This window comes from Gymnoscopelus braueri (genome assembly GCF_963280865.1).
Source record: "Gymnoscopelus braueri genome assembly, chromosome: 4".
NCBI classification, from domain to species: domain Eukaryota; kingdom Metazoa; phylum Chordata; class Actinopteri; order Myctophiformes; family Myctophidae; genus Gymnoscopelus; species Gymnoscopelus braueri.
The window spans coordinates 58,984,222-59,008,150 of NC_137605.1; the positions used below are offsets into that span (position 1 = coordinate 58,984,222).

Consider the following 23,929-nt stretch of genomic DNA (forward strand, 5'->3'; position numbering starts at 1 on the left):
ACTAGACCCAACCCTTGGGCTTCCCCAGCGCCTAGCCAACATCCTCTTAATGAGAAAACTCTCCGTCAGTAAGTAACAGCCCAAAAACAAAAAAACAGAACAGAAACCATTTCGTTTTCATCAAAAACCTAGTTTGTAACCAAGACCCCATATTGAGTCGTATTCACAAAATAACCAGCCATTTGTACGGGTGGGTTTGTTTCTATCTACTATATTAATATGACGTCAATTTTTATCATTCTTTCCCCCTATGTATTTTACCTTCCCTCGTCATTTTCCCCTTCTTTACCCCACCCCCCACTGTCATTTCAACTCAATGTTACCTCTTGTTTTCAGCAAAAAAAAGAATTCCTTATTTTCTTCTAAAACTTTTCAACTTCTCTGAAGCTCGATTCTTTGCTCCTCTCGCCCGTTCCACTCTCTTCCACTCCGAGGCTCCACTGCTCGCTCCCTTGCTTCCCTTCGCCTGTGCCGTCGTCGGATCCGCTCGACCCTCCGCCTCCGCTGCCGTTGTCGGCTCCTCCGTCGGCGATTCTACGTCTGGATCCCCGCTCGGTCTTTCCTCCATGAAGCCTCTTTCCCTCATGGCTTGTGTGACTTCTTCCGCGTTGTTGTAGGTCTTCACTCCCTCCAGCCAGTGGACCCTCATCTTTGTGAAAGGAGTATTGAAACGGATTCCTCTTTCTTTTAGGACTTTCTTTGCTGGGAGGTAATCTTTTCTCATGCGAACGATTTCGGGAGGGTAATCATGGTCGAATCCTAGCCGCTTGCCTTCCACTTGAATATTCTTCTCCCAAGCCTTTCTCAGCACCATTTCTTTTGTCTCAAATTGTAGAAAGTTCAGCACAATGGACCTGGGGGGGGCAGACGGGTTATTCGGTCTCTGGCTGAGGGCTCGATGTCCCCTTTGTAGTTGAAGTTGGGTTCCTGTGGGTAGATCCAGTTCGGATTGAAATAATTGTTCCATATACTTCATTACCGACACCCCTTCAGTTTCCTCCTTCAGATTAAAGACCCTTAAGTTATTTCGTCTCGCCCTCGTCTCGAGCTCCAGTAGTTGTGCCTGTAAGATCTCCACATGGTCCACCATTACCATCATGGCTCCGTCCGCTCCTATCCTCCATTCTTCCACCTCTGATATGCGTGCTTGGGTCTCGTTAGTATCAGCCTTCAGCGTCGCTATTTCTCCGTCTTGTCTTAGCGCCTGGAGGTCTACCTCCATGCGAAAGTTTGTAATTTCGTCCTTAATTTCTTTCTTTATTTCTTCTTTGAACGAAGCTAGTTCTTGCTGCATTTCCTGTCTAAAAGATCTTAATTCTGCCGATATACCAGCGAGTCCCGCACGTAGTGTTTCGTTGAATCCCCCGTCCATTTTTATCTCCGCTTCTCATTCCCTTCTTTTCCCTCCGTCGTCGTCGCTGTTTCCGATGCTTTATTCCTCTCTTGTAGGTCTTGAAATGATTCTATGGCTTCCTCTTTATATATTATTCATTTTATTTTCATTCTTTCCCCGTTTTGGTTCTGTTTCTGTCGAGCTATTTTAACCTACTTTGGAGAGCAAACAAACTAAGCTGCTCCTCTCTCCGCCATCTTCCCGGAAGTCCAATCTTAAGGATTTTAACAAGATCTATGGCGACATGAAAAAAACAAAAAAAACAACAAAAACACCTTGGCACTGGTGAGTACATTATGAGATTAACCTCTGGCGGTCGATGTGTTAAGGTAAGAAAATCTAGTCTAAAGTTTGTCAAAAACCCATCCGCTTGCGTTAAAATAAATGCTTTCTGACACCCGCAGGGGTAAAACACGTAAAACAGTGCCAAACAGGCCATTCATATGAACTGTCTTCCGAATACTTCCGTATTGGCCTCATTGTAAATATGTCAGGCTGGCCCCCTTGATTGCAGTGCACGCACACGCACACGCACACACGCACACACACACACACACACACACACACACACACACACACACACACACACACACACACACACACACACACCTGTTCTCTGATGTCTTCTCGTAGCTCTCCTAGGATCTGGTTGAAGATGATGAGTTGACCAATCAGAGCCTTGGTGTGGTCTCCTGATGTAAAAAAAAGAATAAAAAAAAGGTGAACAAATAAATAAAATCAGTGCTTTGTAATTAACACATTCCATGCCAGAGTTTAATCTCATAATGTACTCACCAGTGCCAGCGTTTTATTGTTGTTTTTTAGTTTTTTTCATGTCGCCACAGACCTCGCTAAATAAGTTAAAAGTGCGCGTTCATTTGGTTCTAAACACACAGCGGATCCGTGAGAAACGGGCAGCGAAAACAGTTTCCAAATCCGTGCCGCCATCTTGAAGCTACAGCCGATCAACGGTAAACAGTGATCAGCGAGGAGAAAAACAACAACCAGAGAAAATCGAGTTTTAAACAGGATCCCAGACAGGAAGCGGATACGATCGAAAAAACCGGAACCCGAATAATTCCGTTTCCGACCGGAAACCGGAAACGGAAATGGATCAAAAAAAATCGGAAAGTGCACCTGGGGCACTTAACATGGGAATCGGCGGTTCGCGTAGATCTACGCGACTGGCACGCTGCGGCTTTAAATAGGTTCGCGTAGATCTACGCGACTGGCATGCAATGTGTTAAAGGTAGGGTAAGTGATTTACTTTGGTTAAAATAAGTGTTAAATAGCTCTATATTCTGATAGTACTCATTGCTATAGAGTGTTTGTTCAGTACCTACCACGCGACTTCAGCATTGTGATTGTAGCCGTTGTTTACATTCATCCTGGAGCTAATAAGGACACAGCTATGAGGGAATTACACCAGGCGATCAGTGCACAAGAAAATCGCCACCCGGACTGTGCAGTCATCTGCCTAGGCGACTTCAACCGGACAGACTTAAAAAAGGTCTTTCCCAAATTCCACCAGCATGTCACCTGCAGTACCCGTGGTGACAATATTCTTGACCACTGCTACACGCCCTTCAAGGATGGATACAAAGCTCTCCGCCGCCCACCGCTAGGAAGCTCTGACCACTACGCCATCCAGCTGCTACCTGCCTACAAACAGAGGCTAAAAAGGGAGCCGGTCGTTGAGAAGGAAATCCGAATCTGGTCTGAGGACACAGACGCTATGCTACAATCCTGCTTCTACCAGACTGACTGGGGGATGTTTAAGAACGCCGCTGGGAATAACATCAACGAACTCTCAGACTCAGTCACTGGCTTTATCAGTAAGTGCATAGTTGACATAGTCCCAAAAAAGACAGTTCGGATCTATCCCAATCAGAAACCATGGATGGACAGCGGAGTACGTGCACATCTGCATGAACGGGATGCTGGTTTCAAATCTGGCGACGTGGAAACGCGCAACACGACGCGCGCGGCCCTAAACAGCGCCATCAGGAAGGCGAAAAAGGCCTACACAAAAAAAGATGCAAGACAAACTCAGCAATGGCGACATCAGGAGCACATGGCAGGCGGTACACACCTTGACAGACTGCAAAACAAGAACCAGAAGCGAGGTGAACCCGCCTGCCTCCCTCCCCAACGAACTGAACACTTTCTACGGCCGGTTTGAGATCAGCCCCAACCGCGGCAGCCAAGCGGGGCCATCAGCAGCACCAGCAGAGGAGAACCCTCTAACCATCTCGGAGAGAGAAGTGCGTACAGCCTTCGCACGGGTCAACATCCACAAGGCAGCCGGACCTGATGGGATTCCAGGCCGGGTCCTTAAGGCATGTGCAGACCAGCTGGCGGGTGTCTTCGCTGACATCTTTAACCTCTCCCTCTCCCAGGCTGTGGTCCCTGCAGGGTTCAAAATGTCAACCATTGTGCCCATTCCCAAAAAGGCCAAAGTGACATGCCTGAACGACTGGAGACCTGTCGCTCTCACCCCGATCGTCAGCAAGTGCTTCGAGAAACTGGTGAGGGAATACATCAGCTCCACGCTACCTGCCTCGCTGGATCCGTGGCAGTATGCATACCGCAAAAACAGATCCACCGACGACGCTATTGCCATGGCTCTCCACACCGTCCTCTCGCACATGGACAACAAGCTGCTGAAGGACAAATATGTACGTATGCTGTTCGTGGACTACAGCTCAGCATTCAACACCATTGTCCCAGCAATACTTGACAAAAAGCTCAGAGACCTAGGGCTACACCCAAGCATGTGCGACTGGATACAGGACTTCTTGTCCAACCGACATCAGGTGGTGAGAATGGGCAGCATCACATCCGACCCCCTGACCCTCAACACCGGAGCACCCCAGGGATGCGTGCTGAGCCCTCTCCTCTACTCCCTGTACACGTATGACTGCATAGCCACACATGTCTCCAACACCATCATAAAGTACGCGGACGACACGACAGTGATAGGCCGAATCGTCAACAACGACGAGTCTGACTATAGAGAGGAGATCAACTCACTGGCACTCTGGTGCCGGGAGAACAACCTCTCTCTTAACGTCGACAAGACCAAAGAACTGATCGTGGACTTCAGGAGGCCGCGGAGAGACCATGCGCCCATCCTCATCGACGGTGCTGCAGTGGAAAGGGTCAGCGAGTTCAAGTTCCTCGGAGTACACATCGAGGAGGACCTCAAATGGGAGACGCACACCACACACGTGAGGAAAAAGGCTCAGCAGCGACTGTACTGGCTCCGCCGCCTGAAGAAGCTCGGAGTAGGACATCGCATCCTCAGGCTGTATTACTGTTGAAGGCATCCTAACAGGCTGTGTCACGGCCTGGTACGGGAACTGCACTGCCCGAGAAAAGATCAGCCTACAGCGAGTAGTGCGATCGGCAGAGCGGATAATGGGAATCGAGCTCCCAGCGCTCCAGGAACTGTACAAAAAGCGGTGCGTGGTCAAAGCCAAGCGCATCATCAAGGACAAGCACCACCCAAGTCACAGACTGTTCAAACCCCTACAACGACCGCGACCGGGCAAGGGGCTCTACCGCAGTATCAAGAGTTCCACCACCAGGTACTGGTGCAGTTTTAATCCGGCTGCTGTCAGAATGCTGAATGGGGCATAAGCCTGAATGAGGCATAGGCCTTGTTCAGCAGCCTGACAACAGGCGGTGCAGACTTTTCTGGCTCTTCCTGAACACACCTGTGGATTATACCAGGGACAATGACTTGGACTTAGCTCCCCCTCGGACACACCTGTGGACTACACCAGGTACAAATGACTTTTTGTTGCACTCCCTCATGGAGCTACTTGCGGATTATACTAGGGTCAGTCCACCCTAGGTGGACACGCACTGACCTTTTGCACCTTAATCCCATGTATAACGCACTGACTTTTTTTTTTCTTTTTATTGTGCTCTTTTCCTCTAAGCACCTTAACGTCCATATGCATATCATGCACAGTATAAGTATAACATGCACAGTATACATACATTGCTGCTATGCTCAGGCACCTTAGTTTTTTTTTGTTTTTTATTATCTCAGGTACTTTGTAAATATGTAGATAACTTGTCTGGCCTTCTGTTGCTCTCTTGTTTTGATCTCCTTCCCACTTGCCCCCCACCCCCTCTTCTTCTCCCCCCCCCCCCCCTCTTCTTTCTATGGAAACTAACGTTGCGATGGGAACGAGTACAAAAACGAATTTCACCCACCTTTTTACCTTGTAAACCTGTGATGTGACAATAAAACTGATTCTGATTCTGATTCTAAAAGGAGTCATTTTCAGTGCTCTCTCCTGATTGGCTTAAATGTTGTCACCTACCTGAAAATGTACTATATTCTGTTTACTAAAGAGCTGGATAGACCCCTGTGACCGAACAAACGCTCTGTAGCAATGATTACTATCAGAATATAGTACTTTAACCTTTAAAAAATTATATATATATATATATATATCACTTACCCTACCTTTAAATAAATGGGAATCAGTTCAGCCTTCTGAAATGTAATTGTTTTGTAACTTTGCAGAGTGTACAAATGTAACCAAATGGACCCATTACATTAACACCACCAATGAGAGATAAGCGCTGGCAACGCTGTGCGACGGGGCATCAGTTTGCTGAACACCATTTCAATTCTACAAGATCCAACTGATGTAGCTAAATTAAACATTTCATTTCATACATTACCTCGGTTAAATGTGTGCAAGGCTAATTCCAAATTTTAAACCTGTCCAACATGCCTATAAATAACCCATACTGAGGCCAATTATACAGATGCCTTCTAAATCAGTAGTTAGTTATCAAACTTTTTCATGCATGCCAAGGACCCCCAAAATTAAGTATTTGGCCGAGAACCCCCACCTGAAAATGTTTTGTGCCGTTCTGTTTTTATTTCAAAGATGTACAAGCTCGCAGCGCGACACAAAGTTACGCACTGTGAGCTTGTAGACACTAAAATCTAAAATGACACAGATGATTTTCCTATTTTAATGTGTTTCTATAAAGAAAATTTCTGGGGATGTGATGTAAGTATCATATAGGCCTACGCTAGGCCTACTGTAGTCTCAAGGTAGAGAAAATAAGTGTTTGTTTTACATGAATACTGACCCAGAATGGAGTTGACCTCACCGATCACTAGAGAGAAAACAGACAACATATTTGTAGTCAGAATGATTGTCAACAACAACAACAATGCTGTAGACCATGGGTCTTCAACAGGGGGTCCGGGACCCCTATGGGGTCCTCAGAGTTAATACACTGGGGCTGCCAAATCTTTGTGTAATAGGAACTATTTTCTCTTTTTCTGCATTAACCACTTCAACTCTAGCATCCCTATTCTAGGGGGGAAATCGGAAAATTGCCGATCTACAAGCGTGAGCTAGTACATCGGCTAGAGATTTGGGGGAAAAAACAGACTAAGTATGTCTGAAAATACACATCAACATGAATCACTGATGATAGTGCTGTCAAACAAGTCTATGGAGCTATCTATGAAATCTATGAAAAAGTTTAATCTGCAACACAATTTTATACAATATGTAGTTGGGGGTCCCTGCTTGATCTCTCTCTCAGCTAAGGGGTCCTTGGCCTGAAAAACGTAGAAGACCCCTGATATAGACAAATAACTGTGGTAGCTTCTCTTTAGCGACGCCTCCTCAGTGTTGGGTGGTGTTATGTAGCTCAGTAATAAACTGTCATGGTTAGATGTGTAGCTCAATGGCTGTATGGCACATGTAGTATGCACTGTAACCATGTGCTCATGGTTCTAAAAGACATTTTGCTACAAGCCCACCAGGTGGTGAAGACGTGCATTGTATTACCTGTGTTGTGTGCTGAGGAGTCTCCTTGGAATGGACAGTCTGTCAGAATCCCTGCTTTGGCAACACTGCCCCCTAGTGCCACTTTGAGGGACTCCACTGAACCCTGACAGACAGACAGACAGACAGACAGACAGACAGACAGACAGACAGACAGACAGACAGACAGACAGACAGACAAAAGTTTGAATGAACAAATTGTTCATGTGTGAGAATAATAAGTTAAATCATAATTGTTCTTTGAGCTTTATTTTCCCTGTCTCTTTTATTTTATATTTCTATTTTGTTCCCACTTTTATTCTGTATTTATTTTTAAACACTTGTTTATGTTTTATGTTAGGAGCTGTAAAAATGAGTGTATGAAATGTACTATGCAAATAAATCTACATTGCTGTGGTTGTGAAAATGTCAGAGCAGGTTTCCCCTCAAAAGTCTGCCAGTGATTTATAAAGCCCTCCTCCACAACCAGTGTTTGAATGAAGACATACAGCTGTACATCGTCAATCATCATATTTGGCAGGGGACTACAGAAAATGACAGAGTCTGACATTGTTTTTGCATTATGTACACACCGCCTCTACATTGAACAAATGGGAGTACTGTCGACATGTATAGTATTATAATTGTATCATAACAATTCCATTTATATTACAGTTTCACACACACACACACACACACACACACACACACACACACACACACACACACACACACACACACACACACACACACATACACATACACATACACATACACACACACATACACACACACACACACACCAGCCTGATCTCCAGAGATTACCGTAACATTGCACGGAACGAGTGCACTTCATTCCGTGGATAGTCGCCTAGAAACCCCAAAATTGCGTGCATATGTACGGCGAGTCCCACGGTGGGCGTAACCAGTCGCAACCCGGAAAAACCCGGAAGCAGAGCAGTCCCCACAACAAAATTTACGATTCTGTGCCTATCGGTACATAACTCAAACGGCGCTGAGTAGGCACAGGCAAACGTCACACCGTTCAGGACGGCAACTCGGTCGCCTTAGCTCCCTCGGTGGTCCTTCACGGGGTGACAGTTCGCCTGTGACTGCGCGCCTCCGAAATGGTTTTGTCACAAAGGGAGCGCCGTACATATGCACGCAATTTAGGGGTTCCGAGGCGACTATCCACGGAATGAAGTGCACTGGATCCGTGCAATGTTACGTATATCTCTGGAGATCGGGTTGCACACACACACACACACACACACACACACACACACACACACATACACACACACACACACACACACACACACACACACACACACACACACACACACACACACACACACACACACACACACACATAATTACCTGTTTCTCGTTTCTGTATAGCGAGTCTCCGAAAGGGAGAGAGTATGCTGAAGGTTGTGTGACTTTTTAATAGATCAACAGAGTGCTTGAAAGTGAGGTGCATCTTGTTTGTACAACAGAGCGCTTCTAATAGTGTCCACGAGTAATGTGCGTGTTGACACGTATCTGTATTCTGTTGCTGTCGGGGAAAAACCTCTTATCTAAAGGCCAGCCTCGATGACAACGTGAATCCTCACTAGTTTGCAAATAAGAAGAACCGCTCCACGGATGACGCAATATTATCCGTGGTCCATGTGGCTCTAACCCATCTGGAGGCCGAGAATGCCTGTGTCAGACTCCTTTTCCTGGACTTTAGTTATTCCGTTATTCCACACAGATTTCTTGGCATACGACCATCCCTGTGTAACTGGGTCTTGGATTTCTAAACCACAACAATCTCCTCTCCCATCATCATCAACACCGGCTCCCCCAGGTATGTGTCCTGAGTCGCCTGATGTACACCCTGCTGACATATGACTGTAAGGTCAGGTACCCAAACAGTCACATTGACACAGCAGTGGTGGGACTAATCTCCGACAACAACGAGGTGTACAGGCTAGAGGTGGAACACCTGGAGTCTTGCTGCAGAGCAAATAACCTCTGCATCAATGTGATTAAGACACAAGATGCCAACAAGCCAACAAGATGATTGTGGACTTTAGAAAGAATGGCCACATCTCCAGCCCCCTCTGCATCGGAGGAGATGCTGTTGAGGTGGTCCCTAGTTTAAGAACACATTGTACACATTGCCAACAACCTGACCTGGAGAAACAACTCAGCCTCGTTAATAAAGAAGGCTCACCAGCGAGTGTACTTAATGAGTGCACAGTGTACTTGTACTGATGAGACTGAAGCGGGCAAGGCTGGGTACCCATGTCCTTACTTCCTTCTACAGGTGTGCGCTGGAGAGCATCCTTGCATCCTGCATCACTGTGTGGCATGGAAACTGCTCTGCTGCAGACAGGAAGGCTTTGCAGTGGGAGGTGAAGTCTGCTCAGAAAATCACTGCCAACACCTGCCAACAGTGACATCTACACCAGCAGGTGCAGGAAAAAGGCTACCATGCTGGTAGCCTTTTTCCTGAGCGATGCCACCCACCCAGCACACGGTCTGTTTGCCCCCCTCCCTTCGGACAGGAGGCTGTGTAGTATTAAGGCCAGAACCACCAGGCTAAAGAATAGCTTCTTTCCTGCAGCTGTGAGAATTATGAACTCTAGACATTGAAGTGTGATGCTCTAGAACTGAACTGTGACACATGAACAGTTCTTTTTTAATGCTGCAGCTTTTAATACTGTTGTAGCTGTTGTTTTCAGTTTTTAGTGGGTAAGTGCAATTGCAGTGGGTAAGTGCTATAAAGAATACATCACATGGATGCACCTGGGACGTATCATCAGTGTTGTAGCCTGGGGTCATAATGGTATTAGCTCCACTTGCGGTTTGCTTGAATGGCCCTCCTAAAGGCCTCACCGTGGGTTTGTTGGGCTTCTTCCTCACGGAAGACACAGGCTGGGGCGCTAACCCATACTGCTCCCGGTGTGCCGTCTACATTCCGGCTGTCACCCGTGTCTCCGGTGGTCTTTGCAATTGCTTTACTTGTACTATGTAATTTATTTTGCCATGACCAGGACCTGGGTAAAACATTTTGTTCTGTACCTGTATGGAATGACAATACAACTCCTTGAACCATGATCTCCATATTTTGACTTTTTATGATTTTTCGTAAATGTATGACCTACTTCGTCATACTACAGTGTCACGCAAAAATAGCACATCTACAAGCTCAAAACGCACCGCGACACATTTTGAGTTTGTAGATTGAATCCTGAAAAGTAACAGTTTTAGACATATCAGGTTTACACCCGAAAGTAATGATATAATAACAGAAAGTGAAGTCCAGCTTGTTCTTGAGTCCTGTGCGCACGTGGTGCCTGTGCAGTTATCTCCTTATGCTGTGTAGGTCGTTTGTCCACACATGTGGCCAAAATCTGGGCCAAAATCTCATTGTTTATGCAAAGTGTATAAACTGTACGAAAATTAAAAGGGGGGAAAGGTGGCCTGTCCAAAGGCCAGACCCATGACTGATAGTTGTGCCAAGTTTGGAGGTAATTGGACTACTGGTCTGCGTTGGGAACACCAACGCACGCACGCACGCACACGCACACGCACACGCACACACACACGCACGCACGCACGCACACACACACACACACACACACACACACACACACACACACACACACACACACACACACACACACACACACACAGCATCGCTGATTAGGTGTGGTCATGAAAATGTCAACATGAATTCAACTCATTATTTTACATCATCATCATTCTAGGAAACGTAATGCAGAGACGTGTAAAGGCTTTGTTACAAGTTCCAGATACAATCAGTCTCACACATCTACCATGACTAGTTGTGGTAAAGTACTGTATGGACAGTACAACAAAAATGTGAATCTATAAGTGACTTTCTTGACCTTTTGACCTTTGACCTCCAAGTTGCTGGAGTGTACTTAGGGTTGTCACACTTCACTTGGCGATTATTTGTCATGTGATTTTCAAAAGATTACGCGGGGCAGATTTGACAAATAACTTAAAAATACAAAGAACTGAGTGACTAACTGAGGCGAATAATTGTATACTTTTAAATGTGTTGTGTGCTATGTCTACTATAATCATATATTATTTTTTTATGTTTGAAAATGTATGCCGTTTTAGTATGTAAACGATTATGTAATAATCGCGATGATCTCAAATTATTTCAATTCGGCATTAATGCATTAACCACTTGAACCAGCAGCCATATTCTAGGGGGAACATTAGCCAACAATAGCAAATCTACAAGCTCATTGCGTTGTGAGCTTGTAGATCGGCTATTTTTGGAGATTTGGTGTAGACTGAAAAAAAGCAGTACAGTAGAGTTACAACTTCAGTGGTTTACCCGTTTAGACCTGTTGTAATATGCAGTAAATCTTTATACCTCTCAATCCAGTCAAATAATGGACCAGTTGTCCGCCCGTTACCCGTGATTACATGCAGGAAATAGCCTACAGACAGTCACTTAATCTAAAAGTGTGTTGAAATGCTTTAGCAGTAGCTACATTCAGTGGTCAAGTTCATTCAGAAATCTGCACGTCAAGTGTAGAACGGAGGAGCGAGCTTTCCATATAGCCATGCACGAGTACGCTGTTTACATTGTCAGATGATTTTCATTTGAAAGTTTAACAGGATGTTCAATGTGTTTTTGTGAGTTAAGACAACTGACCAGCGTGCTCTATGCCGGCGTGCTGTGTTAAGTTACTCAAGTGACGTTGTTTGGGCAGAAACAGTGCTCTGATTTTCACAATAAAATGATACCCATCCGCGTTTAGTTCAGTACCGCCCGTCCCCGCGAACTTGTAAAAGTATATTTTTCACCCGTTAAACGCGGGTACCCGTTTAGACCTGTTGTAATATGCAGCACATCTTAATACCTCTCAATCCAGGACAGCATCTGTGTCATTTCATGTTTCCATCTTCTATAGAGGCTGAGAAATTTCGCGAACATTGACAATACTGTAAAGTTTTTCCAAAAACTGGTCTAAAATGGTTGTGATTAGTAGTCAACCGTTTGTTCAGTGGCCGATGCCGATATTGATAATTAGAGGGAGGATATATGAGCTAATGAAATACAACATTAATTGAAGCTGCAAGCAGCGATGACCGGGCCCTTGCACCTCTGCAGGTGGGGAAATCCCGGGGGGAACGGGGGAGTTTTTAGCTTCAGATTGGTCCCCCCTGAGTTATTTAGGAGTCATTTGGAATAATAAATGATAAGAATTAAAAAATACTTATTTAATATAATTTAGAATTGTGGTTGCTTGTTTCTCTCGCAAACCTGGCAACACAGCTAGCAGCAATGTGTTGCTTTTCAGAGTGTTAAAACCTAAGTTCGGTAGAATGTAATGGATTGTGGATATATAAATTAATGCAACAATGAATGTACAGTAGCCTACTAAATGGAAAGAACACGGAACGAGAAATATCTATTTACGGCCGGTCCCATAGATTAATAACAATGGACTGCCAGGAGCCCAGAACTGGTAAGTTTATTACTTTTTTCTCCTCTCATCAACCTCCCATGGTAGTGGTGTAAAGTAACTAAGTACATTTACTCAAGTACTGTACTTAAGTACAATTTTTAGGTACTTTTACTTGACTGGAGTATTTCCAATAATTGGAAAGTATAGACAATTATATACTTTTACTTCTACTCCACTACACCTCAGAGGCAAATATTGTACGTTTTACTCCACTAAAATTATTTGAAAGCTCTAGTTAATAGTTACTTTGCAGATACAAATTATTACATTATAAAACATACATTAACCACTTCAGCCCTGTTTTATACCTAGGCTATTTGAAACAGGAGGTGTCGCGATGGGATGCGTTGTGAGCTTGTAGATCGGCTATTTTCAAACATCTTGGCATCAAAATGTACTATCCAAAAGTAAAAGTACTAAATACTTTTACTTTTGGATAGTAAATTTTGATACCAATACTTTTGTTCTTTTACTCTAGTAAATTTTTAATTCCGGACTTTTACTTGTAACAGAGTACTTCTACATTGCAGTATTGATACTTTTACTTAAGTAACACACATTTGAGTACTTTTCCCACCACTGGTCATGACAGGTGTACTCGCCTGCAGTCGTGCATACGCCTTGTGACCGTTGCGGAACTCCACCATGTCGGCATCGCCGGGCAGAGGGACCAGCTGCGGGAGGCCTTGGCTGGAGTCTGCCAGGCGACAGTCCACGTACAGCTCCATCTGCAGCGTGCTGCGTCTCAGCCCACCCACCCGCAGGATGATGGAGTGGCTCCGCCCGTCCGCCAGGCTGGCGCTCTGCAGGTTCACCGTGTAGATCTTCCCGTCGGCCCGGGCGTAGCGCACCAGAGCTGCAGGTTGACGGAGGTACAAGACACAAGATCAACTTTAGCCTCTAGACCGGTGGTTCCCAAACACACATGTTTGAGCAGTGGTGGAAAGTAACTAAGTACATTTACTTAAGTGCTGTACTTAAGTAAAATGTTGAGGTAGGCTATTTGGACTTTACTTGAGTATCTCCAATTTTCAGTTCTTTTACTTCTACTCCACTACATCTCTGAGGCAAATATTTTACTTTTACTCCACTACAATTACTTGAAACTAGTTACTAGTTACTTTGTAAAAAAAAATTATTATTACAAAACATACATTAACCACTTCAGCCCTATATACATTTCTGCCATTTGAAAATAGCAGATCTACAAGCTCACAATGCATTGTGAGCTCCTAGATCTGCTATTTTCAAAAGATTTTATACGTTTTAAAACTTGTGAAATGGGCCATTCTGCATAATGAGTACTTTCGAATTTTGGTACTTTGAGTACATTTTGATACCAATACTTTTGTACTTTTACTCAAGTAAAATTAGAATTCCGGACTTTTACTTGTAACAGAGTATTTCTACGTTGCAGAATTGATACTTTTACTTAAGTAATAAATGTGAGTACTTTTTCCACCACTGTGTTTGAGTTATGGGTTACGAGTGAAAACATACCTTTTTCTCCCCCGTTTCCTACAGTCTCTTTTTTGTTGTATTTTTGAATATGAATATATATGAATGCTTGGTGGCTATTGGGTAGTTGCTAGGAGGCAGTTTCTTTTATGAGGCAGTTTCTAGGGTGTTATGGGAAGGTTGCTGGATAATAAGCAGTGGTTGCTAAGTGGTACCAGAGGAAGGCCCATAGACAGTAAAAAGAATGGACAGAGTTATGCCCATCGACTCGTAATTGAAGCCTATTTTTAATCAATTTCATCTTTCTATATCGCATCATATCGCGTCATATTCTATGCAACCGGAAATTAATGCTATTGGTTGGGTAGCTTGTCAATCAAGAGCGGGGGCGGGGAATGAATGCTATTCCTTGTTTAGCAAATCATCCCGCCCCTCCTAGAGCATACCCTAATTTATCATCAATTTGAAAATAAATGGGACCACAATTTACCAAAACGCATAATCATGGTGATTGAAATAAGACTTTAAACTAGCGACTGGAAGCATAATGTATTTATGACAATGTTTATTAAGGTAATAAAAAACTTTAAAAGTCTAAAGTTCGTTAAAAACCCACCCACTTGCATTGATAGTTATTTTTTCTGACACCTGCAGGGGTAAAACAGCGAAACTACAGGCCATTCATATGAACTGTCACTTCCTATATAGACTCAATTTCAAAGGCGTTGACTAAGTTTGACTGAACCCAGTGGTGGAAAGTAGAGATGGTCCGATCAGGTTTTTTGTGTCCGATCACCGATCACCGATCACCTTAGTCTGATCGCCCGATACCGATCACTGATCCGATCATGTGGGAGGGCATTTCATTTTTATATATTTTTTTATTTTATGCATGTAGAATGTATTTTTATCATTTATTTTGTAGCAATAAAAGACAATATATAAAATACATAATACTGGCTGACAGTTGAATTATTGCCAACAAAAGAAAAATGAATTAAAGAAATTAAGACAAATACATTGGCTTGCAGTTATTGCATATAGCCAAAATTCAATAATAATATTAGACTTGTCATTCAGGATGGAAAATAAAGGTGTCCTTTTGGGGAGAGGTGGAACTTAAAAGTCATTTAAGTTTAACGCGAGGGAGAGGGTCTACTCTGAGTACTACAGCAGGGTCCCCAAGGTTTCTCAGGTCAAGGACCTAGCTGAGGGAGAGATGAAGCATGGACCCCCACTATATATTGTATAATATTTGTGTTGCAGATGAAACTTTTTCATAGATTTCATAGATAGCTTCGTAGACTTGTTTGACAGCACTGTGATCAGTGTATTTATCAGACATTTAAAACTCTCAGTACTTAGTAAAGTTGATCCTAGACTCTGTACTTGGTCTGCTTTTTTCCCTCTACACTCTACCTCTTCTAAAGTTCCCCTCAGAGTATAGGAATATTAGGGTTCATGTGGTTAATGTAAATAAAAGAAAAAGGTCCTAACACACAAATATTTGGAAACCCCCCTGTAGTAACTCTGAGGACCCCCTGGGGGTCCCGGATCCCCTGTTGAAGACCCCTGCTCTACAGGGAATTACTTGATATCTACGCTACAGAAAACATTCAGTTGGATCGATCATATTATACACACAAACACACAATACACAGACGTTCACAGCTGCGATTAATTAGTGCTGTTGATTGGCTATGTGGTCAAAAGCGCATACAGGCTCAACGAGCCATCGTTAACCTGCTAGTGTTACACTGCTGACTGCTGGCAATAATATGAGCATTTGTGTTGAAAACACATCCACCAATAGATCACTCTGATCTAATCCAAGGAAGTTGGATCAACACTCTAAAATCGTGGATTTTAGTTTGGCTTCTCAATTTGAAATGACAACAGCAACAATGGTTAGTAGTAGACTAACTTCTCCATACAACAGTGTTTTACCGAGAGATAATACTCCTCAATACAATGGTGATCGGATCGGTGAATTCACCCGTGATCGGAATGTCCCGATCACATTCTTTACCTTCATATCGGGCCGATCCGATCCATGGCCGATCGATCGGACCATCTCTAGTGGAAAGTAACTAAGTGCAGGTACTCAAATACTATAGGCTACTTAAGTACTTTTTTTTACTGGAGTATTTCCAATTTTCAATACTTTTACTTCTACTCCAATACATCACAGGCAAATATTGTACTTTTACACTACAATTATTTGAAAACGTTTGTTACTAGTTGCTTTGTAGATTTTATTATTACAAAAAATATATTAACTACTTCAGCCCTGTATATACTTTGGCTATTTGAACATAGCCAATCTACAAGCGGCCAAACGTGGCCAAATACATATTAATTCGGGGGTCCTTGACATGAAAAAAAAGAGACTGAGAACCACTGTATTAGTTTACCTTTGTTGATCTTGCCCATGATGGCCACCTCCAGGTACTTCTTGTTGTCCTGTTTACCGTAGACCCCAAACAGCACCCCGCCCAGCTTGGGGGGCAGACGGAAGGTGGACGCCACATAGAAGTCAGTGAGCACGCTCAGAGCGCCCGACAGCTTCTCCACCGCCGCCACCGTCTGCTTGGAGTCCTGTAGGCTCAGCACGTCAATCACTGTGAGAGAGAGAGAGAGGGAGAGAGAGAGAGAGAGAGAGAGAGAGAGAGAGAGAGAGAGAGAGAGAGAGAGAGAGAGAGAGAGAGAGAGAGAGAGAGAGAGAGAGAGAGAGAGTTAGAGATCAGCATGAGAGAGGCTGAACATTTTTCAACACTAGAGGTTCGGTCCGCTATGTGGCCCTCAGATCTACTGAGTTCGGCCCTCACACCTATGTCGCACCGCCGATCCGACTGTTATGCCCATATATGGGCTCAGTGTTGATGCCATGTTTGGTGTGGATCGGAGCAACGGTGCGCCTCGCAGGTCCACATGTCCACCGTCGGTTGACCCACTAAGCCATTTTAATATAGGATAGATATTCCTAGGTAAATAGTTCTCAACTGCAAGTCAAAATTGCTCCAAACCTCTTTCAGTATTCAAAAGTATTTTTATTATTTGTTTTACATACTTAACTATTTAAAAGTAAAAATTACAAAGTATATTATCTTTTCAAATTATCTTTTTAAAATGTCCCCTAACGTGAAACAGGGACCTTCTGTTTCTCAGGCAGCCTCCCCACCAGCTCAGCTATTAATAAGGCAGATGTGCTGTGAACGCAAAATAACACTAAATCAACTTTCAGAAAGACATCTGCAGCTGTGGATTTGCTTTAAAAATCCATTCTCTGAATGAAACTAGATAGAGCACAATGTTATAAATATATTGGGCATCTGGACAGATGAAAAACGTAAGTTTTAAAGACCATAATTGACATGCTTAGAACACAGCTGAGACAGAAATTGGGCTTTTCTTTTAGGAATACATTTGGTTTCTCTTTCTTTATTTAGAAAAAATATATTCTTGAAGCAGTTGTCCTCTCTGTGATGGATTATGTCATTATGTCATTATGTCATTAATGGGCGGCCATGTCAATACTCAAAACTCTGGATGCAGTATACAGTATCACTCCGCATTAAGATTAATCACTGGTGATTCTTAGGGAACTCACCACTGCCAACTGTACCGAGAAAATGGCCTTCCTGGTCTATCAGTGAAGAGGGATTAGCATATGTTTTTGTTTAATTTTAGCCTGAAGCTATTTTATAAAAGCTCCCCCCTACCGTTCACAAACATGGCTCACCCTGCAGGTTCAAAAAATCCATACAGAGTTTGGAAGATCTGCTTTTTATTACTGTGGCCCACATGTTTGGAACACTTTACAAAAACACTTTAGGTTGTCCACATTAATCTCAATGAGTCAGTCGAAAATGAGGGTTCGACCTCAATGTGTTTTCCGAGGTTTTAAATGAATACATGATGATGTAGGCAATACCTCAGTATCGTATACTGTACAAACAGACTATATGGACACTTTCCACAGCCAGACCATCTGGCTGCTGAACATGCGCTGAGCTCTGTCACCATGCCATTACATCACTTTTATAGATTTTTGACTGTGACAACTCATTCCTGTCTAGGTACTGTAGCTCAGTTGGTAGAGCATTTGTCTTTGGTCCACAAGGTTCTGTGTTTGATCCTGGCACCCAGGGATGCATTGGTCTTGGGACGCGGTAACACGCCGTGCAACCCCTTTTTTGAGCAGGAGCACACACACGCATTTAAAACAACCTTAAATTCACAATTCAACAAAGTTAACAAAGGCTGCCGACTGCCGGTTGTCACATGAATTAACATAGGAATGAGCCTAGATGCATATCAATTGTCCGTTGTGTGACCTGTAGTGTAGGTGTTAAGCGACGTGCGCGTGACGTCATTAAAATAGCGTCCCACCACTAACAAGATCACCAATACAACACTGCTGGCACCGCTAACTCAGCGTATGAGTAGCACAGCTTGTGTGACTAAGTTGTGCTGTAAGTCCTGGAGCTGATGTTGTTGTAAGTAATGGGAGCTGACGGTAAGTGTTGAAAGTACTGGGAGTTGATGGTAGGTGTTGTTTTAAGTACTAGGAGCTGATAGCATGTGTTGCGCTCCACCTCAGCAATCCATCTCCCAGGAGTCTACAGCTTATTGATACATACAATAAGCCACTCCAAAATACTTACAATTCATTACATACATATTTGATACCTGATGTCTCACGCTGTCTCCCTCAGCTTTCCTACTGTCTGCCTCTCCTACATTGTCTCCCAGCTTTCCTACTGTCTGTCTCTCCTACACTGTCTCCCTTTCAGCTTTCCTACTGTCTGTCTCTCATACGCTGTCTCCCTCTCAGCTTTCCTACTGTCTGTCTCTCCTACGCGGTCTCCCTCCCAGCTTTCGTACAGTCTGCCCATCACTGGTTCTTTACATAAAAAATAAGTACGAAAATTGACGATATGGGCAAGATTTCATAATATCTCAATATTTATTTATTATTTACGATATGATAACGACGTGTCGTTTAGCCCTACATGCACAATCCATTGACAAAATATAAAATACAAAAAATATTCTACATAAATGAATACTTTTTTGGAGCGTAAAAAGGGGATGTAGCAGTCACATAACTTACTGACTTACTGTAAGTGTGTGTTCAGGGGTTGTATCGGTTTTCAAAGCATCATGTTGTCATTTCCTGAGAAACAGAGATAACGATCGACTGCCAAGCCATGGTCTTAGAAAACACTGCTTTAACAGATTGTTTCATTTAATGTTTTTGAGAAGCAAAAGAACCCCCTATCTATCTATCTTGAAATGTTGAGAAACACTGCTCTATGCCAGTGGTTTTCAAACGTTTTCATGTCAAGGACCCCCAAATTAAAAATTATTTGGCCACCGACCACCTCAAGGACCCCTGGGACCCCACTTTGAGAACCACTGCAAGTCTATGCAACCCACAACCCCCTATCCATCCAAAAGTATTTGTCACCATGGGAACAATACGGAGAGAGAGAGAGAGAGAGAGAGAGAGAGAGAGAGAGAGAGAGAGAGAGAGAGAGAGAGGAGAGAGAGGAGAGAGAGAGAGAGGAAGCTGTCAGCTTGCTGTTATCATAGCTGATTAAAAACAAAAAAGTCTGTCTGCTGATTAGGACACAGTCCAAGACAATCACATGAGAGAGAGAGAGAGAGAGCGAGAGAGAGAGAGAGAGAGAGAGAGAGAGAGAGAGAGAGAGAGAGAGAGAGAGAGAGAGAGAGAGAGAGAGAGAGAGAGAGAGAGAAATGGAGAGGAAGCAGCCCAAGAAACAGACATAATAAACAGACAGATAGAGAGAGAGACAAAAGAGTGAGACAGAGAGAAGGGATAGAGAGAAAGGGTGAGGGTGAAAGGTCATGGATGAAACCACACACAGCACATAGTAAAGTCCTCAGTGCTAATTTAACTCCCAAAGTGTTATAAAAACCTTGTTTAGTTTTTACACAATGCAGAGGTTCTCAAACTTTTTCATTTATATCATATTCTCAACTATTTTAACATCAAGGACCCCCCAGTTTGATACCATTCTGACCCCCAATCTGCACTGTAGTATCATCAGAGTTTATTTAACTCTGAAAGCATACAAATGGAACCAAATGGACCTGTTAGGGTTCATTTGGTTCCATTTGTACGCTCTCGGAATTACTGTCATATAAGGTTCCATTTGGTTCCTAACTATCAATCATTTGATTGGGGACCCCCTGGAAACCCCCTCTTAAGACCCCTGAGGGTTCACGGACCCCACTTCTTGAACCACTGACCTAATGTTAGCACTCTGTTTAGCACTCCACTGCACATACTTGACTGAGTGAAAAATAAACCACTTGAATCTTGAATCGTGAGAATGGAACCAAACGGACCTGTTAAGCAGTATGTACTCAAAGTAAACTCGATATTAAAAAAGAACAAATAAAGAAGTACATTTTATTTTTGAGAGATGCAAAAATCATCACCCTATATAAGAACAAGGGTGAGCGAAGTGACTGCAACAACTACAGAGGCATCTCCCTCCTCAACATTGTTGGCAAAGTCTACGCCCGAGTCATCTTGTCTCACCTACAAAAGCTGTCCGAACGTGTCTATCCAGAGTCACAGTGTGGTTCCCGAGCTGGAAGGTCAACGGCAGACATGATCTTCTCGCTTAGGCAACTTCAGGAGAAGTGCAGAGAACAGCAGATGCCCCTGTTTATCGCTTTCATTAACCTAACTAAGGCTTTCGATCTGATTAGCAGGGAATGACTTTTCCAGATTCTTCCAAAGATAGGATGCCCACCAAAACTGTGCAGCCTGATCACATCCTTCCACAACAACATGAAGGGGACGGTGCAGTTCAATGGTAGCTCCTTCGAGCCCTTTGGCATACATAGTGGTGTCAAGCAAGGCTGCGTCCTGGATCCCACACTATTTGGCATCCTCTTTGCTCTGCTCCTGAAGCATGCCTTTGGTTCTGCAACAGAGGGTGTATACATCCACACAAGATCAGATGGCAGCCTTTTCAATCTCACCCGACTCAGAGCAAAGACCAAAGTCTGCACAGCTCTAATCAGAGACATGCTGTTCGCAGATGACGCAGCTGTTGCGACCAACACTCACTACGAGCTTCAGAAGCTGATGGACCACTTTTCCCAGGCCTGCAAAGACTTTGGACTGACCATTAGCCTGAAAAAGACAAACGTTCTAGAACACTGAGGCCCCACCAGTCATCACCATCGACAACTATGAACTAGATGCTGTCCATCAGTTCACCTACCTCGGGTCAACTATCAGTGACAACCTCACCCTGGACATTGAAATCGACAAGAGGATTGGGAAAGCAGCAACAACACTCTCCCGTCTCACCAAACGAGTGTTGGAAAACACAAAGCTGACATTTAAAACCAAAATGGCAGTGTACAACGCCTGTGTTGTCAGCACGCTACTGTATGGCAGCGAGACATGGACAACCTATGCCAGGCAGGAGAGAAGACTCAACTCCTTCCATATGAGAAGCCTCCGCCGCATCCTGGACATATCCTGGCAAGACAAAGTGTGCAACACTGATGTTTTGACACGTGCTGGTCTCCCCAGCATGTACACACAGCTCAGACAGCTCCTCTATGGAGAACTGGCATGTGGGAGGAGAACAACAGGTCGTCCACACCTGCACTACAGAGATGTCTGTAAGACAGCCTTGACATCAACACCAAGTCCTGGGAAACTCTTGCATCTGACCGCACAAAGTGGAGAAGTACCATATACCAACACCTCATGACAGGGGGAAAAAACATGTCAGACGCAGCGGAAGACAAGAGGGCCCGAAGAAAAGAGCGGAACAACGAAGACAAACCAACAACCACATACATATGCGATCTCTGTGATCGAGACTGCCACTGCCGCATAGGGCTCTTCAGTCATAAGAGACGCTGCTCCACGGCCAAATACATATAATTTTGTTGGTCCTTGACATGTACAAAGTTTGAGCACCACTGATATAGCAACAGGATTTAGAAGACATTTGTAGAATCGGCCTCAGGTCTTAATGGGTTAAATGAACACTTTAGTTCAGACTCACCCTCCCTGTCTCTGCAGGAATGGAAGGAGACTGTCTATAAAACCATCATGTTTTAGCAGCACTTCAAACTGTTGCACGTTCCAATAATGAAACTATTGTTTATATATAGTGAATATTATATATGTATATAATGAAATTATTATTTGCATAATTGTCATAATCGTTTCCATGTTGAGAAATGTTCATGAATTTTCAAACATTGTTTTAAAATATGGAAATGGCAGATCTACAAGTTCACAATGTGCGACGATGTGACGTGTTGTGAGCTATTTAAAAAAATAGACGCAAACGCAAAAAAAATGCGTATGGAATTATTAAATATGGCCTATTTTGGCATAGTACATTATTTATTTTGATTGTCAGTCATTTCTTTATATATTTAAGCTACTTGCCAGATCTGCCCTGTGCGATTGTTTGTTTATCTTTAAAGTTCCAATGTTCAATGAAAGAACACAAATAAATTGTTAATCGCAATTATTTGAATGACAATTAATCGCCAAGTAAAATGCCATGATGGTGACAGCCCTATATGCATGAGTCTGGAGCATAGACTGTATAAAAGAGATGGACAAAGCCACACCTCTGGTTTCTACAGACCCAAAATGAAGCCGATTGTTCAGGAATTTGAAATCTGCCATCTTTAATATATGCCAAAGAGCACGTCGGGAACAGGAACTGGAAAACAATCGCCAAAGAATGCTATTGGTTGGGTAGCTTGTCAATCAAGAGCGGGGGCGGGGAATGAATGCTATTGGTTGTGTAGCTTGTCAATCAAATCATCCCACCCCTCCTAGAGCATAGCCTACTTTATCATCAATTTTAAAATAAATGGGACCATAATTTAGCAAAACGCATATCATGATGATTGAAAGGAGACTTTAAACTAGCGACTGGAAGCATGTCGTATTTATGACAATGTTTACTAAGGTAAGAAAATTCAGTCTAAAGTTAAGTCAGAAACCCATCCGCTTACATTGAGAGAATATTCTTTCTGACACCAGCAGGGGTAAAATAGCAAAACTACAGGCCATGCATATGAACTGTCTCTTCCGTATTGGAGTCAATGTACAAATCTCAAGCTGGCCCCTTGGTCTGGAGCTAATCTTACAAACCAAGGACCAAGCAGCACTGCCACTGCCAGGAAGACACTCCCCGTATAAGGACACGCATGCACGCACGCACGCACGCACGCACGCACGCACGCACGCACGCACGCACGCTGTGGTGGAAAAAGTATTCACATGTTCTACTTAAGTAAAAGTATCAATACTGCAATGTAGAAATACTCTGTTACAAGTAAATTTACTTGAGTAAAAGTACAAAAGTATTGGTATAAAAATTTACTTAAAGTACCAAAAGTAGAAATACTCATTATGCAGAATGTCACATTTCAAGTTTTGAAATGTGTAAAATGTATAAAGATCTTTTGAAAAAAGCAGATCTTGCAAGCTCACAATGCATCGCGACGCATTGTGAGCTTAGATCGGCTATTTTCAAATGACCGAAATGTATATAGGGCTGAAGTGGTTAATGTATGTTTTGTAATAATAATCAAAATTTACAAAGTAACTAGTAACTAAAGTTTTCAAATAATTGTAGTGGAGTAAAAGTACAATATTTGACTCTGAGATGTAGTGGAGTAGAAGTAAAAGTATTGGAAATACTCCAGTAAAGTAAAAAATACCTCAT

At 43.3% G+C, this 23,929-nt stretch overlaps 1 protein-coding gene across 1 annotated transcript in view; it reads right to left on the reverse strand.

The window, feature by feature from the left end:
- thbs3a (thrombospondin 3a) overlaps window positions 1-23,929 on the reverse strand; it is a 115,463-nt gene that overhangs the window by 85,754 nt on the left and 5,780 nt on the right. Inside the window, exons 2-6 of the mRNA XM_080427260.1 lie at window positions 16,586-16,792; window positions 13,316-13,569; window positions 7,231-7,333; window positions 6,518-6,544; window positions 2,003-2,085 (exon numbers count right to left, since the gene is read on the reverse strand). Coding sequence (XP_080283386.1) covers window positions 2,003-2,085; window positions 6,518-6,544; window positions 7,231-7,333; window positions 13,316-13,569; window positions 16,586-16,792 — 674 coding nt within the window. The remainder of the gene's footprint in view (window positions 1-2,002; window positions 2,086-6,517; window positions 6,545-7,230; window positions 7,334-13,315; window positions 13,570-16,585; window positions 16,793-23,929) is intronic.